The sequence below is a fragment of the Capsicum annuum genome, chromosome 10 (genome assembly GCF_002878395.1).
Source record: "Capsicum annuum cultivar UCD-10X-F1 chromosome 10, UCD10Xv1.1, whole genome shotgun sequence".
Taxonomy (NCBI): domain Eukaryota; kingdom Viridiplantae; phylum Streptophyta; class Magnoliopsida; order Solanales; family Solanaceae; genus Capsicum; species Capsicum annuum.
In genome coordinates, this window is record NC_061120.1 from 158,219,251 (window position 1) to 158,238,513 (window position 19,263).

At 37.7% G+C, this 19,263-nt stretch overlaps 1 protein-coding gene across 1 annotated transcript in view; it reads right to left on the reverse strand.

Annotated features, from left to right (window-relative positions):
- Window positions 1-5,393: 5,393 nt before the first annotated feature.
- LOC107846002 (PHD finger protein ALFIN-LIKE 2) overlaps window positions 5,394-19,263 on the reverse strand; it is a 29,608-nt gene continuing 15,738 nt past the window's right edge. Inside the window, exons 4-5 of the mRNA XM_016690528.2 lie at window positions 7,771-7,891; window positions 5,394-5,889 (exon numbers count right to left, since the gene is read on the reverse strand). Of these exons, the coding sequence (XP_016546014.2) occupies window positions 5,644-5,889; window positions 7,771-7,891 (367 nt within the window). The 3' untranslated portion in view covers window positions 5,394-5,643. The remainder of the gene's footprint in view (window positions 5,890-7,770; window positions 7,892-19,263) is intronic.

A 19,263-nucleotide genomic window follows, 5' to 3' on the forward strand; every position in this document is an offset into this window, starting at 1 on the left:
TCTTTGGTTTCTTTCCCTTCACACACGCGTCACACACCTTAGAGCTAGCAATCTTCATCTTGGGTAACCCTTGAACTAGGTCCCTGCTGACCAACTTATTCAGCAATGAGCAGCTGATGTGGCCTAATCCCCTATGCCATAATTCAATAACATCTTCTTAAACACTCAGGCATATCATGTTCCTGGGCATGCAAGACCCCAGATCAGCAGTATATATATTTTTATTTCTCCATGTAGTCAACATTACTACACCATCCTTGAGGCTTATGACAGTGCACTTATCCAACATGAACTTAACTTTATTGACATTATCACAAATTTGAGCAACATTCAGCAAGCTGAACTTGAGTCCATCCACAAAGTAGACATCATCAATGGCTTGACTCAAATTGTTCCCAGTCTTTCTAATTCCCATAATTTACCCTTTGTTTCCATCACCAAAGGAGACACTGCCTCCTTCATGGGCCTTAAGCGATAGAAAGCCTTCAATTCTTCCAGTCATGTGCTTTGAACAATCACTATCTATGATCCAGTGGTGGTTACTTCCTCTTGTTTTGCCTTGTGTTAACAATCAGTTATTAGTTTTGGGAACCCATTTCAGCTTGAGTTCTCAGGATGGTGACTAAGGAAATATCATACTTTTCTTGGTCCAACAGGGTAAATTTTCACCACTTTCTTTAGAGGAAGAGAATTTTTTCATCCTCCTTACAACTGCAATTCTAGAGGGGGCATGAATCTCTTGTATGGCCATTTTTACCACAATGAGTACATAAGAGATTGTCTTTGACAGAGACATATTTGTTATAAGAATTGTAGCCTGAATAAACACTGTGGAATACCAAGCCTCTTCTGATGTTTGATCCCTGACTAGTAATGTTTGTCAATACTTGAGATGAGGTAGTTCATTTGAGAGCCTTTTTAAGCTCAACTTTGACCTGAACCAGGTCCCTCTCAAGTTTAGCAATACTCTCAAGTGAGGCAGTCAAATCTGCACTTGCCTTGGCCAATTTCTCTTTTAATTCAAATTGAATTTTGTTTCCCTCACTCTTTCCTTTTAAGTTAAACTTAGACATTTTACTAAGTTTCTTATTTAAAAGATTACTTTCAAGGTAGTTTGACTTGCTAGTTGCTTGTAGTTCAGTCACTTGTATAGTTAATTCAACTATTTCTTCTTCACATTTGTCAAGATCTTTATTCAGATATTCTTCATCTTTAGTGAGTTCATTAACAGTATCTATAAGCACAATAGCAAGAGACTTTAATTCTTTAAGAGAATGATTTTTTAGGTTCTCTTTAATATCCAAACGAGTTACCTTGTCATCTTTATCATCATCTAACTTTGCTATCAAGGCAAAGAGGGAGACATAGATTTGGACATCATCATCTACCACCATTATGGAGATATCTTCTTGTTGTACAGATTTATCTGAATCACTGGTGGAATCACCCCCTACAGCTAGAACCTATTTCACTACTCTGTCAGCTTCAGCCATTGTACTATACTTATCTGGGACTCGGTCCTTCTTATTTTCTTTTTCACCAACTTGCTTGACATATTTCTTCTATTCAAGCTTGTGTAGAGGACAATATTTGATATAGTGACCCATCTTTCCACATTTGTGACAGGTATCACTTGTCTTTCCTTCCCTGTTGTGCACGTTAGATTCTCCTCTTCTAGGAAAAGCTCTTGTTCTTTTCAAGACTTTGAGGAACCGTTTGGTGATATAAGTAGTTTTCTCATCCTCAACAGGGGTGTTATCCTTTGTGTCCTTCAACACTAGATTCCTCTCCTTTTTATGCTCACTTTTGGACTCGTCTATTACTTCTAATCTTATATGTCTTGAGATTTACTATAAGCTCATCCATAGTCATGGTTTTCAGATCCCTGGCTTTAGTAATGGTATCAACTTTGTTGTCCCATGACTTGAGTAAAATGCTTAGGACCTTACGAACCTGTTTTAAAGTTCGAATGTCCTCACCCAAATAGGGGAGTTCATTAGTTATGGCAGTAAATCTTGTATGTATTTCTTTGAAAGACTCTTCTTCTCTCATGGTAAAAGTCTCATATTGCATGGTTGGCACATGAATCTTTGACTCTTTCACTTGGTTGGTTCCCTCATGAGTCATTTGGAGACAATCCTAAATCTCCTTAGCAGTCTCACATGCAGAAATCCTATTGTACTCGTCAGGAACTATACCATATACAAGAACCTTTTTCGTCGTGAAATCTTTGCTCAATATTTCTCCTATCAACATCGTCAAACTCCTTCCTAGTTTTGGGAATATCGTAGATTACCTCCCCATCTTTAATAGGTCTGATAGGAACAAAAGGACCATCTTCAATCACGTACCACAACTCGCAATCTTTAGCAATGATAAAATAAAGCATTCTCGTCTTCCATCACTCATAGTATTGCCCGTTGAACCTAGGTAGTTGTGTAGTGGATTTTCCTTCTTCTAGGTTTTGAAAAGCAACCATTGTCAAAGATCCTTCCTAGGTATTAACCTTTTAGGAAGACCTTGTTCTGATATCAATTGAAGAAATAGGCTGGTTGCTCTCCTACTTTGGGACTAGGTCCCAAACAGATATATAGAAAGAAACTCAATAGTACAATATATAAAGTAAATAATCAAGAATACAGTAATTTTATGTGTAAACTCCTTGCTTAATGGAGAAAAACCACGACCTACCTCCAGGATTTTCAAAGCTCCACTAGTATTCAAGCAACCTTGAATATAGACTCCTGACAGGATTAAAACTCTTAATCCTTCTTGTCCTAGTAATAACTCTATTACAAAGAGAAATGTGCAATACCTCCATTGCATCAACAACCCAGCTAACTCTAACTAAGTAAGCAAGCTAACTCTAGTTTCAATATCAACTAACCCTAGATGACAACAATAAGTTTGAGAGCTGAAATAAAATGCCTACTAATAATAGACAGCAACAGTAGGCAACATTTGTAATCATAAGACAAAGACTTAAATACAACAAGAACATAAAATACAGCTTGTGAGAGATCAATTCCCTGTTGCGAGTGAGGCTTTGATTCAAGAGCTTCAAGAGAATATTTTGTTGTTATGAGAATATGGAAGCTTGGTTTTCTTGTTGTGGAAGATAAACAATATATATGAGACAAGAAAACCTAGGACGCATCTCATTGGCTGAGACAGAAAGGATAGTAGCTTTCTAACCAACTTTTGTACTATCATCCAACTATTCATGACAGTCATGTGAATGCGGTCAACCAGGTCCCTATGTAGCTGCAGCTTTGTCATCACATATTCTTCAGAAACCATTTCCCAACAAATAATTTTTTCAATCATCAAAACTAAGGACTTAACAAATCCCGTTGTCAAAGGATTGAGTTAGAAGAAGTAGGAGTCCTCTCAATGTGCTTCACATGAAATAGATGGTACATCAGTTGTTTGAAGTGCACTCTTGCATTGTTTGTGTTCGAAGGACAATTCGATTAATCAATACATTGGAAGGTCGATACGAGAACTCAAACAAGAAAACACGTGTGAACTATTTTTTCCTTTGGTCAATTTTGTTCCAAAGGATAGGTTTTTAATGAGACAGCATAAAACATATTACTATGTAGCACTTCTTCAGAGCAAGAAGAAGGGAGAAAGGAAGGATTCGTGAACTCCTCATGCTTTATGGTCAAGTATTGAGAGATTATCTTTTGGTGTAATTAAACACGATAATACTGAGAACTCCCATATAAAGGCACTTGAAATTGTAGTAACAAATGCTAGAAACGTCATGAAATTGCACTCTGAAAGAAGGTGAAGGAAGACTCTAATGTTCGAATCGTCATATTCACATTTAATCACTATTAACAATATTCACATTTAATCACTATTAACAATCATGATAATACAGTGTAACTCCAAGTGCAGCTATAACAAAAACTATCATAAAGTGTATCGAGTTATAATATCAAATTCAAAAATAGGCTGGACTGTTTCAAGAAAAAGTTGGGGACTGCCAAATTAGCCCTGAAAAAGAATTAGAATGAACCAGAGTTAAAAGTCGGCTAGAATCTTTAAATGTTAGTATGATCACAACAACCGGTTAGTCTCCTTATATGTCAGCATGGTTACAACTCTTTTGCAGTGTCACTAGTAAAACGCCATGAACCGACCTCAAAAGGCAAAAGTCGACCTCATATCAGAAGTTGGTAAAGTTTTGATTATTAAAAAGCCTACCTCAGGAGGTCAATCTTTTTGAAAAAATTATTTGAAAGTATTGACCTCATGTTTTTTAAATTACAAAATAATAAAATGCACAATTTGGAATTGAACTCTCATCTTTTCTACGGTAGGATACATTTCTATCACTAGATTATTGGTGCTTATTAATTTAAGACTATTTTATATTTTACACTCTTTAAATTTATTTTTCTGTAAAAAAAATATAAACCTTCAGTAGCCGATTTTTTAAGATGTTCTCGCAAAAACGGACTTCAAAAAATGTGAACGAATAATCTAAGCATTCACAGTGAAGATAATTACGGGCAAGACACAAAAACCTAAAAATTCCGAATAAAACTAAAACCCAAGAATCGCTTGAGAATCAACGACGTCAAATAACACTACTAATGCTTTCAACCTTGGTTCATATACGGCGGCCTTGATCTACAGAAGATTCGATTATCCGAGAAGGCTAAAAATTCTGAGAAAAGATAAAACTCCCAAGTTTGACTTGAGAATCAAAGAAACACACTTTTAATTGCTTCTAAACTTGATTCATAGCCGGTGAAACTTGATCTATAAGGTTGAGCTATTTCCAAAACAATGAACATAATTCTTTAAGTGCTATGCAGAAGGTCAAGTTTCTTCAAACTACTAAGGTCAAGTCTCTGCTCTTCCCAGGCATTGCATGACCAAGGATCTGGGCAAGAGGCCAAGGCTGATAGCTACAGTGAACATACATAGTAATAAAGTTGTCAAGAAAATGTTGTCAAGGTGATAGATGATGAAAAGGGCGGGTAGGTAGGAATAACAACAAAGCTTGCAATTTTCTAAGTGGTCCTCAACTTTCTAAGCTCAACAGCTTGCGTTCAGTTTTACACCGTACGGTGAAGGAATCTAGAATCAAAAGCAATCAACAATTTAGCAAGACTGAAAATTCATTTGATGAGTCTAATAGGAAAGGTAAATATGTCAGCTGTCTATTGCCCTTCCTAAAGAAATGGGAAACAAGACTACGCCTACACCAGGCTGGCTACAAGCGAGCCTGGCTTATGTAGATCCCCAAAGCGTTTAGCTTATCACGATTACTGGCTACTTCCAGTTAGCAACCATATACGAAAATCTTATGTTGGACAAAACCAAGTGTTTTGCCAGAACCTAGACCTGGTAAAGGCATAAACATATTGCCAACAGAATCCAAATGCATGTTAGTTTATTCAACTACAAGACCATACAGTATAGAAACTTTACAATAACTTTTAAAAAATTCTATATTTGGGGCTAACATCCAAACATGGATTAAGGGCAGAAGGTAAACTACCTTCCCTTTCCAAGGGTCATGTAAGGAAACATCATAATAGGATATCAATAACAAAGTAAGATTGCTATACTATTCTGTTAATGGTCAGAGCAACAGCACTTAAGGTCCCCATGGTTCATGAACTACTGTCTGCTCCGCTTCAAGCTGCACGATGGGCATTTATATTGCTTTATACTCTCAGCTTTAGCAGGTGTTATCTTAACACACTTCCCATGATACCACCTTTCGCAGATGTCGCAGCCAATCCAAAATTCATCAGCACTATAATTCCCACCACAGCTGCCACATAGTGTCTCACCATGTTCTTCCTCCTGGTAACTTTCATCTGCAACTTTTGGAGTGCTTTTGGCCTGACCATCAGTAGATTTCTACAGAATGTAAGAGCAGACTTTTAGTGGCCAGGGAGGAAGAAAACAACAACAACAACAACAAACCCAGTGTATTCCCACCAAATGGAGTCTAGGGAGGGTAGAATGTACGCAATCCATACCGCTACCTTCAGAGAAGTAGAGAGGCTGTTTCCGATAGACCCCCGACTCAAGATAGAGAAAAGTAGACCAAAGTGTAATTAAATAAGAAGCAAGATGGATGGCATAACATGAAAAGGAATTAGACACAATAAAAATAGAACTCAGAGCAATAAGAAATAAAATAAATAAGCGCAATAGGAAAAAGAGACCCAAGACCGCCTGATCAGGCTCCTATCTCTGGACCCAATCCTAGGGTTACTAGCCCGACTCAACCTGAGCTCTAACTACTTACTAAATCCACGCACACAACCTAGCTTTCTACCCTTATCCGCGACCTCCACACCTTCCTATCTAGGGTCATGTCCTCACTAAGCAGAAGCTGCTTCATATCATGTCTAATCACTTCCCTCCACTACTTCTTCGGCCTACCTCTCCTTCTCCTGAAGCCATCTAACGGTAACCTCTCACACCTACGAACTGAGGCATCCGTGCCCCTCCTCATCACATGCCCAAACCATCTCAACCTTCCTTCGCACATCTTATCCTCCAACAAAGCCACTCCCACCTTCTCCCGAACGGTCTCATTCTTGACTCTATCCCTCTGGTAAGTCCACACATCCAACGCAACATTCTCATTTTCGCTACCTTCATTTTTTGAATGTGGGAGTTCTTGACTGGCCAACACTCTGCTTCATATAGCATAGCAGGACGGACTGCCACTCTGTAGAATTTACCTTTTAAGCTTTAGTGGCACCTTCTTGTCACACAACACTCCCGAGGCGAGCCTCCATTTCATCCAACCTACTCCAATACTGTTAGAGACATCCTCATCAATCTTGCCATTCCCCTGAATCATAGACCCAAGATACTTAAAACTATCCCTCTTTCGAACATCCTGGGAATCCAACCTCACCACCATATCGTCCTCCTACCTCACTTCACTAAACTTGCATTTCATATACTCCGTCTTGGACCTACTCAACCTGAACCCCTTAGATTCAAGGGTTTGCCTCCAAACCTCCAATTTTTCATTCACACCCACCCGCGTCTCATCAATCAGCACTACATCGTCAGCGAACAACATACACCATGGCACCTCTCCTTGAATACTCTGTGTCAATATGTCTATCACCAACGCAAACAGGAACAGACTAAGAGTCGAACCCTGGTGCAACCATGTCTCGACCGAAAAATGCTCTGAGTCCCCTCCCGTCGTTCTCACCCGAGTCTTCCCTCCATCGTCATGTCCTTAATAGCTCTGATGTACGCCACCGGGACCCCTTTAGCCTCTAAACATCTCCACAGAACCTCCCTCGGAACTTTGTCATAAGCCTTCTCCAAGTCGATGAATACCATATGCAAATCCTTCTTCCTTCACCCAATCTCCTCACCAGGTGAACTGCTTATGTCGTCGAGCGACCAGGCATAAAACCAAACTGATTCTTCGAAATGGGCACAATCCTCCTCAATTCAGCTCAACTAACCTCTCCCAAATTTTCATAGTATGACTCAACAGCTTGATACCTCTATAGTTAGTGCAACTCTGGATGTCTCCCTTGTTTTTATATAACGGAATCATCGTACTCCACCTCCAAGCCTCCGGCATCCTTGCCGTCTTGAAAATGTCGTTAAACAAATAAGTCAACCACCTTAAACCAACCCTACCTATAAACTTCCAGAAATCCACCGGAATCTCATCAGGGAGGAAGAAAACACAAATGTTAAATCAGGACGTACTGAAAGAGAAACTATAAGAAATTTTATTAGAGTGAATAATACCTTCGTACTACCACGAGATTTGCTTCCACTATCAGCAGTGAGCTTCTCTTTCACATGCTTTCTTTCCGCCACAATTTCAAAGGTTGTTGGTAGTTCATTGATCATGCTGAATAGACGCTTCCTACACAAGAAGCAACAATTTCAAGACAGAATAATTCCTTTTTCTTTCTTAAACATTGATAAAGCATATCATATCATGCACATCTCTTTTGTCAAATAGCAGAAACTAGGTGATAAACTTTGTAAAGATGCTAATCCAAACACCCATGGAGTAAACGTAAAAACTAAGACAAAACTGGATTTTTTGTCTAACAGTAGCCAACCTACAAAAAGAAAGTAGAAGAGGAAAGTTGCCTTGAATTGGCTGCAGAAAAAGATACACAAAAACAAGGCTTTTTTGTAAAGGAATTTAAGACACTAGAATTGAAGGGAAAAAAAAAAAGGTTGCTCCCTATGTTCCATATTATTTTACCCTATTTCCTTTTAGTCTATTCCAAAAACAACAACCCATTCCTCAAATTGGAAACAACTTTGCTCAAACTTCTTTAATCCTTAATGATAATCTTTTATAACCTGACAATGTAATGGCATGTTTAAAACAGTCAGATTCTATACATCATGTGACCACTTAGCAGAATCGTCATTGCTAATCCCCTATATGTGCTTTAAAAAGTCTTACAGCCAAAAACAAGTTTAAGACCAAAAGTTTTCCCTTTTTTCTTAAAAGCCATACCAAGACAAATAGGTTTCGCGCGGGGAGGAGGGGTGGGGGGGGTGGGGGGGGTAATGAATAAAGAAAATCATTACAGATACACGGAAATATGTAATTAGGCAGAATATGCTTTACTATTAAACTAAACACATCGAATGCATTTAGAATATTCTAAATATAACTAACTTAATATTCTTGACTTTTACACGCCCCTTTAAACTTAAAGTAGCTACGCAACTTGAGTTTGCAAATCAAATATGCCCCCCCACCCCACCCCACCCCACCCCACTCCCCAAAAAAAGTTCTTAAACAAAAAAAAAATCACCACAATCATGTCAAAAGAATTGGTAGCCTGTTGGTTACATTTTTTTAAAAATGAATTAAGTGACATTAATAAAAAGCATCAAGAAGATGCAAGAGTTACAAGATACGGCAATTGAGCTTATAATAAATGACTATTGTACATATTCTATCTAAGCCTGAACTAGTGAGCTAATGAAGTCCAAAAACATTATGCATTAATAACAAGGATACAAATTGGACCAGCTAAAGAGATTGGAAATACACCTATCCTTCAAAGACCTAATGGAGTTGATTCTCCATCAAAATATTTCATGTTCCTCTCTAACAGCAAGAACCATGTTCCAGATCTTCTTAATGGCTTTTGTAACTCTCCATTGGCTCCAACTCTTATAAGCATCCTTAATTGAAAGGGGTGTGATCAATTTGATACCAAATAGGCAAAAAACATGTTCCATATATTTGACGCCACCTCACAGTGAAGGACTCGATATCTATTACTTTCGGCCTCTTTTTTACACATGTAGAAGCATCTGCTTGGAAGCGGGAGTTTTTTTTTTCCAAGATTATTTTGAGTAAGACATGCCTCATAAAGAGTTGTCCATCATAGCATTTCTATAGTGAATTTGTTGGCAGCCTTTCTTGACTGTGTAGTTTCCCTCACTGTGATGCCCCTGTTTGACCTTGTCAACTGTGATAAGTTGGCTTTTTTGCCAACATATGCTACTTTTTAATGATGAATTCATACCCCAATTGGGTGATTCATTGTCTAATAATAGTTTGAATGATATGATTTTAGGTTTTGGAAGCCTTTGAAGAGCAAAAGGATTGAAACAGGTAAAATAGTTGAGAAAGTTGGATTTGAAGGACAAAAGATAAGGAAAAAGACTAAAAAGAGCAAAGGAAAAATCTGTGTGAGTCAGGTGCTTCTCCCACGTGGCTGGCCTCACCCACGTTGAGAAGGCATCCAAGGAAAGCTTCTGGAATCACGTAAAGTGGTTAAGCAAAATGATGGTTCAAGTGCTCCAAGGAAAGCCTAAAATCATGTTTCAACTAAAGTGCAATGGTTGAAAATATGTCTCAGAAATAAAATAGGAATAGATATTTTTAGTAGTTTTTAATTATTAGTCTTATATGACTTAGGAATTAGTTGTCCCTTTATTATTTGAATACGAATTAATTTAAATTGAAGTGTAGTTAGAAATTTAGCAATAAATACATGTTTTGAGTTATTAATAAAATAATTCCTTTTGACAATACTATTGCGGTATTTTATTTTTCTCCAACTCTCTTTGTTATTTCTCCGATTTCAAAGCTAAAAACCAACAATTGGTATCAGAGCCAATTTCTTGAGGGATCTGTGTGAGAGATGAATTCTGAAAATAATTTTCCAAATAGCTCCTCCTATCTTTGATGGTGAGAATTACCGTCTTTGGACAGCAAGCATGGAGACTTATCTTGAGGCTTTAGATCTTTGAGAGGCCGTGGAGGAGGATTATGATGTTGTTCCGCTGCTCGATAATCTCACGGTAGCCCAGATCAAAAGCCAAAAGGAAAAAAAAATCAGAAAATCAAAAGCAAAAGCGACTTTGTTTGCTAGTGTTTCTTCAACAATTTTCACGAGAATTATAGTCTTTAAATCAGCAAAAGAATTTGGGATTATCTAAAAGAAGAATATACATGAGATGAAAGAATACGAGGCATGAAGGTGTTGAATCTAATCAGGAAATTCGAATTGCAAAAGATGAAGGAATCTGAGACCGTCAAAGAGTACTCAGACCGTTTTCTTGGCATTGTTAACAAGGTAAGATTGCTTGACACAAAATTTAAAAATTCGAGAATTGTTGAAAAAATTCTTGTTACAGTGCCTGAAAGATACGAAGTATCAATAACTACCTTGGAAAACACAAAAGATCTGTCCAAGATTATCTTGGTAGAATTGTTAAATACGTTGCAGGCGCAAGACCAAAGGAGGCTTATGAGGTAGGATGGTATGGTTGAAGGAGCTTTGGCAGCCAACCACAAAACTCAAAGCAAGGGTAATAATTCAAGAAAAAATTACCCACCTTGCCAGCACTGTGGCAAAATAAATCATCCTCCATTTAAATATTGGAAGAGACCAAATGCACATTGCAAGATTTGTAATCAACTTGGCCATGAAGCCGTGATTTGCAAAAACAAATCTCAAAAATATGAAGCAGATGCCCAAGTCACCAAAGAAGAAGAAGATCACTTATTTGTGGCAACATATTCTTTAACCAAGAAATCTGATTTTTGAATGATTGATAGTGGTTGTACAAACCACATGAGGTATGACAACTTTTTTAAAGAGTTTTTGCCTTTGGAAAATAAGAAAATCAGATTTGGGAATGATGACTATATTCCTGCAGAAGGAAAAGGGAATGTTGCAATCAAAACAATTTCAGGTACAAAAATAATTTCAAATGTTCTTTACGTGCCCGATATTGATAAAAGTTTGTTAAGTGTTGGTCAACTAATGGAAGAAGGATTTAAACTATTGTTTGGAGATAACTATTGTCGAATCTTTAATTCCACTAATCTTGAGATTTTACAAATTGATATGAGAGGCAAAAGTTTCTTATTTAATCAAACAGAAGATGCACATAAGTCATGCAAGAACAAAGACGAATTGGCAGATTTATTCAAGAAGTCAAATTCAGCCGAAGCTGAGACAATTTCTGATCCAAGGAGGAGTGTTGAAAATATGTCTCAGAAATTAAGTAAGAATACATATTTTTAGTAGTTTTTAATTATTAGAGTCCTATGTGACTTAGAATTAGTTGTCCCTTTATTATTTGAATAGGAATTAGTTATCCCAATTTAAATTGGAGTGTAGTTAGAAATTTAACTATAAATACATGTTTTGAGTTATTAATAAAATAATTCCCTTTGATAATACTATTGCCGTATTTTATTTTTCTCCAACTCTTTCACTGTTATAAAGCTAATTTCTCCAATTTCAAAGCTAAAAACCAACAGCAATTGTGCAACCTATGATTTCACCTTGAAGCACACTTAAGGAAAGTTCTAGACCACAAAAGAGACAAAGAACTCAACAAAGAACCTTACCACATGTAGCACACGCAAAACTCAAGTAGAATATGTAGTATTCAAAGCTCAATTGAAGCACAAGAATTCAAACAGTCACATACAGCCTAGAAGACTACTTAGTGAACAAGAACCAAACGGCACACCTTAAAGTCACAAAGTGCATCCATCAACTACAACCAATATTTTTTATTTCAAAATGAACAACTCATATGCCAAAGTTTAAACTTTATTAGTACCAAACAAGCCACAACACTAAGAGCAAAAAGACTAAATCAACATAAAAAAAGAAACTTGAGTCCCCATAAAATAAAGTACTCTCCCCAAACACAAATATGCATTGTCCTAAATGCAATAAAATAAAGTACTCTCCTCAAACACAAATATGCATTGTCCCAAATGCAATCATAAGAAGCACAATAGAAGGGTATAAGAGAACTCCCTTGCTCAGGGGTGAATGAGCTAAAGTCTGCTCACCAAGAAATAGCCACTGTCTAGATATCCGCAGCCGAAGTCATCATTGCAAGCTCAACATCCTCTGTCTGTGTGCCCACATGAGTCTTGAGGGTTGCTCACCTAAATTTCCAAGTGATTCGGTCTAGCAAGAACAACTTGTAGTATCTATGCCAACATAATATCCCTAGTCTCTTTTCTTTTTCTCTTCTCTTCTTTCAACTTCTTTTCAGCTCTTTAAGTTTCAATTCCACAATTTGGAGCTCAATCAAGTGGTTCAACATGTCCATTAGTACCAAAACTTGAAATTTCTCTGGAGCAACATATGTGGAATTAGGGAACTTCAGTGATGGGACACTCCCACTGGTTTAACTAAAGTTCCACCTTATTATGGGTGCAAAGTGCAACCTTTCCTGACTGTTTGAGTAACCTCTTCATGACGTCCATTGTTTCATAAAGATCTTTTGTAGGGACTATGGTAGGATCAGTGGCTATTGTGGAAGAGGAATATATATTTGAGGTGTCCCAGGGGAGAGGAGTGGTGGTTGAATGTGGATGATAATCCTCAATAGTGGTCGATGCAACTACAGGAGCCACAGAAGTAGCTGGTTCACTGTGGAGTGGCATAGATAAAGTATCAAACATTGTGGAGGTTGATGCCCTCAAGGATCCATCTGTGACAACCAACCTTCAATTCTTTTTCTTTCTCCACCTAGGAAACAATGTTTTTGGGATATGCTTAAAAAGATTACATAGGCCAGGCGTTAGCTACTTAAGATCTGATTTGGGAATTGGCAAGTCATACTTTGCAAAGAGACTTGTTAAGAGCCCATGGAAAGGCATGACATCCTCCTTATGAAAGAACTTATCGCGGAATGATTTCCCAATTGTTTTACCCATATCAACATGTCATTTAAACATGATAGCCGCAATCAAAATAACTTGACTGGTACCTCTTAGTAGTTCATAGATGGCATCAATTTGTTGGCTGCTAACAAATCCAGGTCGCAGTTGTGTTGTTCAAGGCATCTCTTTTTATCTTGCCTTCTTCCTTCCTGACTGGACTTGAGCCATCACTCTTAACAATTTTAACAACTCATTGCCTTCTAATAGCCATATTCTTGGTAAGTAAATGCACCCGTCAATTAGCTTTGATCTCTTGTTTTGATTTTCAATAGTGAATTGAATTCTTTTGCATTGATAGGAACCTTACCCCTCAAAAAACAAATTGAGATATTGTCGCATGCTTTTCTCTCGGAAAAGCATAAGGATGAGTGAAGAACTCTCACACACGAGTGGCATTAATGGGCCAAGACTGAGTGAGAGGCAGCCAACCCCATCAAGCAATTCTATGTGAAAATTCGGAAGAGCATCAGGAGTGTCTATCACAGGGAACCATAATCATCTACGAATTTTCTGTTCTTCTAATTTGTCAGTATATCTTACACAACTTAAGGAAGTTTCACCATGTCCTCGAGTCTCTGCTCAGCGGGTGATGCATCTAACAAGCTCCACATGTGGTTCCACGGACTGAGTTGGGGCTAAATTGAAGGCAGAGAAGATTGGCCCGTGGTCTTAGCTCTCTTTGGTACCTAAGAGGTATCACTGGATGAACTTGCCCAATAAAATCCACAATCAAGCAATTTTGTCACTTGAGATAGTGGTATGGTCTGCGTACACTCTACCCTCCACAGACCCACTATATGGGAATACACTGGGTATGTTATTGTTGTACTCTTGGCTCCATGATGTCCAACTTAAAGTGAGTCATGGCACGGCTCCAAGATCTTGAGCCCTTCATTCTTTGTAACACACCTTATGATATTATTGGCACAAATTTGAAACAAATATGGCCCATCCCAATAATAAAATTCGCCATCTCTCAGAAACTTTTTCTTTTGGTATGAAGGAAGCCCCGGTGGTAATAATTGACTCACCAAGAAATTTCCCACATCAGCGTACCATGAGAACTCATTGTCTTTAACCAATGTGACTCAAAATATTTGCTCATCAGGAAATGGGCCACCCACCCCCTCCCCATCACGACACCCGATTTAAAGGACAAATTCATCTACTGGTTACTTTTAGGTGCCAAAGAGCCAAGACCAGTCATCCTGTGAAACCACACACCTGAACCACCTGTGGAACCTGTAGATGCATCACTTGCTGAGCAAGGACTTGAGGACACAGTGACACTTCCTCAAGTTAAGCAAGTCATACTAACAATTCAAAAGAATAGAAAATACATAGATTATTATGGTTCCCTATGATAGACACTCCAGATGCTCTTTCGGATTTTGACACAAAATTGCTCAAATTACGTTGGTTGTCTCTCACTCAGTCTTGGCCCATTAATGTCACTCTCATGCGAGAGTTCTTTGCTCATGTTCATTCTTTGCCAAAAGAAAAGCACACCACAATATCTCAATTTGTACTTCGAGGGTTAAGATTCCTTTCAATGCACAAGAATTCAATTCACTATTGAGAATCGAAGCAAGAGATCAAAGCCAGTTGACAGATGCATTAATTACCAAGAATTTGACTACTAAAAGATAGTGAGCTGCAGAAATTGTTAAGAATGGTGACTTAAGTCAAGTCTGAAAGGAAGAAGGAAAGATAACAAGCGATACTTTAAACAACACAACTGCAGCCTGAAATTGTTTGACTACCAATATAATGATGTCATCTAAGAACTTCCGGGAGGTACCAATCAAAAAAGTTAATTTGATTGCGACTGTCATGTCTAAATGACATGTTGATGTAAGTGAAACAGTTGAGAAATAAATCTATGATAAGTTCTTTCAAAATAAAGATGGTATGCCTTTCCTTGAGCTCTTAACAAACTCTTTGCAAAGTATAACGTACCAATGCCTACTCAGATCTTAAAGTTGCTAGCGCTCGGCCTATGTAATCCTTTTAAGCACATCTCGGAAGAATGTCCCTAGGTAGAGGAAGTCAAAGAATGGAAGGTTGGCTGTCACAGATGGATCACTGAAGGCATCATTTGTCACGACCCGAGCCGAGGCCCTAGCCGCAACGGGCATCCCGAACCACGAAGCCCCGAGAGACCCCTTAGCATACTATCATAAGCATAATCCATACATGAATCAAAGTGCGGAAGATATAATGAAATTAAAGGGACACGTATAATCCCAAACTGTGTCAACAAAGTAGTGACAATACAATAATCAAATCTCGTCTACGAAGCCTCTATTGAATACTAACTGTCTAGGTCGGGATAAGGCCCCCGACTGGACCATAAACTGAAGAAAGACAACATATGAATAAATTGCCTTCTGAAAGATGGATGGCTCACCAACTCTGTCATATTCAGATGGGGGGAAGAGGTCAATACTTAAAAAGTATTGGTATGCAGAACAATCCAAAAATAACGTATATTCCATGCAAAATAATCGAGAGCATAATGAAAACAATTTACCATAATATATGTAAAAACGCATTGGCATAATTAAAAAAGCTTCTATTCATGCTTGTGAAACATTGACTCAACTCTTTACTTTAGTTCTGCGCTAGATGGTACACCCTACATTTCTAAAATCTCACGGCTATATGGAATCCGCCCTTACCTCAGCGGCCAAACCCCCTAATCCAAGTTCGCTGCAAGGATAGGGGTCCTACATACTATTCTAGTATACCAGTGCCCGAGGGCAAGTATTATACATTGGCCATTGGCAATCATGTCTCCCGAATTGGCAAAACTCGATTTCCAATAATGACCCCTTACACTCAAATGCCTTCTTTGGGTAATCATCTAACTCTCTTTAAGCCTAATTTTTGTCCTTAAAATCATGCCTAGTGCTTAAAAATGTTCATTTACTTTTCATGTCAAGGGCACATCATAATAGGTATCGTCATACCTAGACTTGCAAGTCATATCATATCAAATCAAATCCATAGACCTTCTCATTCAAAAGCATGTTAATGACCAGATTTAAACATCACATAAAAGTTCTTATTTTAAATAGCATATGAAACTTATGCAAAACACTCTCTCTTTTCAAGACTTTAACATATGGTGGTCAATTCTTTCATAAATCACATGAAATTCTTCCATTTAACACAAAAGGGAACTTACCAATAATCAACACCTCTTTGAACACATTTAAAAAGGCCAAATACATCGACAGACTCCTTAACTTGGCACAATTTTTCACTTTGGCATCTAAGGTGGTTATTTTAAGCACCCAAACCAGATACAAAGTGTCATTTTGGCACCTTTTTGCATTAGCTCTAGCACGTGAATTGCGCTCGCTTCTGACATGGATTAAATGACCAATTAATTTGTGCCAACTTATTTTAAATTGTCACATCATTATATGCATCCACAATTATTTAAAAAAAAAATACATTACAAAGTGTCCAATGAATTAATGACACATGGCTTTTGACCAAATAATTACAAAAGTACTTTGACTTCACCTTCCTTACCCAAACATTCTTCAAGCTTAACCTCCATCAATGGAAGTTGAATTTTTCAAGAATGATAAACACGTCTCCTCATTCTTTAAGGATGATAGATCCGCATTAATATCTTCCTGAATTTCAGATATATGACTAAAAAAAATATACAGGAGAAGGAGGCCTATGTTCGATTAGAAAATTAATCAACAAAAGAAAACATGGGTATCATTAGCTCAAAATGTCCAGCATTTTTTTTCTTTTATGTACATACAACTTGCAAAATGAATTTAGAAGCACCAACTAAATCAACTCAATCACTTGAATAAATGATTTATTGATTAATTAGTTAGATCAAAATGACGTAAAGAAAATGTCCATTAATGGAGGTTGAATTTTTAGACTAATTTTATTTTTTCACTTTTTAAATTATATTATTAGTATTTAGAAGTGATATGGAAAAAACATTCAAATAAATTATTCTCTAAGAAATAAGGGGAGTTTTGGAGTACCATTAAAGGAGTTTGAGCTTGAAAAAATGGTTAAAGATAGTGGAATGAAAAAATAGGGAAGAAGGTGAGAAAATTAAATGAAAAATGGGCTAAAATGACGCTACCACACGCCCAAAAGCGAGTGTTACACACTCACTTTGCCAAATCAGCAAAAAGTGTCAAAGTGACACAATTTATGACTACTTTAGGTGCTTAAAATGAACATCCATCTTAGGTGCCAAAGTGAAAGATCGTGCCAAGTTGAGGGACCTGTCGATGTGTTAGGCCCATTTAAAAATGACAAAGCATATTTGATAAAAACGCATTTAAAACTCATGTTTATTATCATACATTAAACAACCCCAACAATAATCAATAAACAAATCTCATGATCAAAAAAAGGGGTTTATTATAGTTCATGCTCTCAAATCCACTTCAAAATTCATAACACATGCACATATTTCGTGTTTATTTCAGAAACCACAACAATTGTTAAATACAAGATTCTTATCATAAACGGGGTTCATATTTCAAACTCTTCAAACACTTTAAAACCCATAATGTAAGCACATAAATAGAATCTCAAGTTCATAGAAAATCCCCCATAGTAAATATATAATTTCATCATCTAGAGGGGATAGAGTTCGGAATGAGACTATCCGGGAGAAGGTTGGTGTGACTTCAGTGGAGTGCAAGATGCGGGAAGCACGATTGAGATGGTTCGGACACGTGAAGAGGAGGGGCATGGATGCCCCGGTCCGTAGGTGTGAGAGGCTAGCGTTGGATGGTTTTAGGCGGGGTAGGGGTAGGCCGAAGAAGTACTGGGGTGAGGTGATTAGGCGGGACATGGAACAGTTACAGCTCACCGAGGACATGACCCTAGGTAGGAAGGTCTGGAAGACGCGAATTACGGCAGAGGATTAGGGCCAGTTTGGGTCGCTAGTGTAGGGAATTACTTGGTGGGGTTTTATTCCTGTTATGATTCTGTATTCCGTGTTCCATGTTTATTACGAATCTGTGTGCTTTCCTCTGCTTTCCTCTGTTTTATATTCCTTATGGGTGCCGTAGTTATGTTATGTAATCTGCTTCTGTGCTTTACTATGTGTTTGTGTGGTATCTCGTGCCTTGAGCCGAGGGTCTTTCGGAAACAGCCTTTCTACTTCATCAAAGGTAGAGGTATGGACTGCGTACATCTTACCCCCCCAGATCCCACTAAGTGGGAATACACTGGGTTTGTTGTTGTTGTTGTGATCATAAAACGGGGATTCATGATCATGCTCTTCAAACAATTTCAAAACTCATAATATATGCATACATATACAATTTAAAGCTTATCAAAACATCATACTAACGCCCATAATAGTTAGGATAGTTCTACATACCTTAATTTCTTGATTTCTTGAAGGAAAGCATGAATTTGGATCCTTGGAAGTTGAATTTTCTAAAGAACCCTTATTTTGTGTTCTTGAGGATTTGGGAGAAGAGGGATTGGGTATTTTGGGGTTATGGGATGATAAAATCACATTTATATCAGTTATAGGATGATTTAGCACGTAAATGACTTGTTTACCCTCGAAAACCTAAAGAGAAACATAGGTTTTCGCGGCTCTGAACAAAGGTCCATGCCACGGAAAATCGAGGAGTACAAGTTCCGTGTCACGCTGAAATCACGGAGCACAAGGTCCGTGCCACGCTGAAATAGCGCAACCTCACTGGTTCCTCATGAAAATGCTCATAACTTTTTGCTCGGGTATCGGATTAAGGCGAAATCGAATGCGTTGGAAAGAGGACACCATTATCTATAATTTGGTGGGTCTTAAGCTCCAAAATTTCATATATTCCAGAAGTTATACACATTCAAAGTTGACCCTGGTAGGATCGAATACCAAAATTTGGGTCGAATTAAAAGTTCTCAACTCAAGTTCACTTAAGTGTTTTCTATGAACATTCTTCACCTCGAAAGCATTTTAAACACTAGGTAATGATCATGACACCTATATTCATATACAAATCATTGAATTACAGTTTATACACGTAGGAACGACGGTT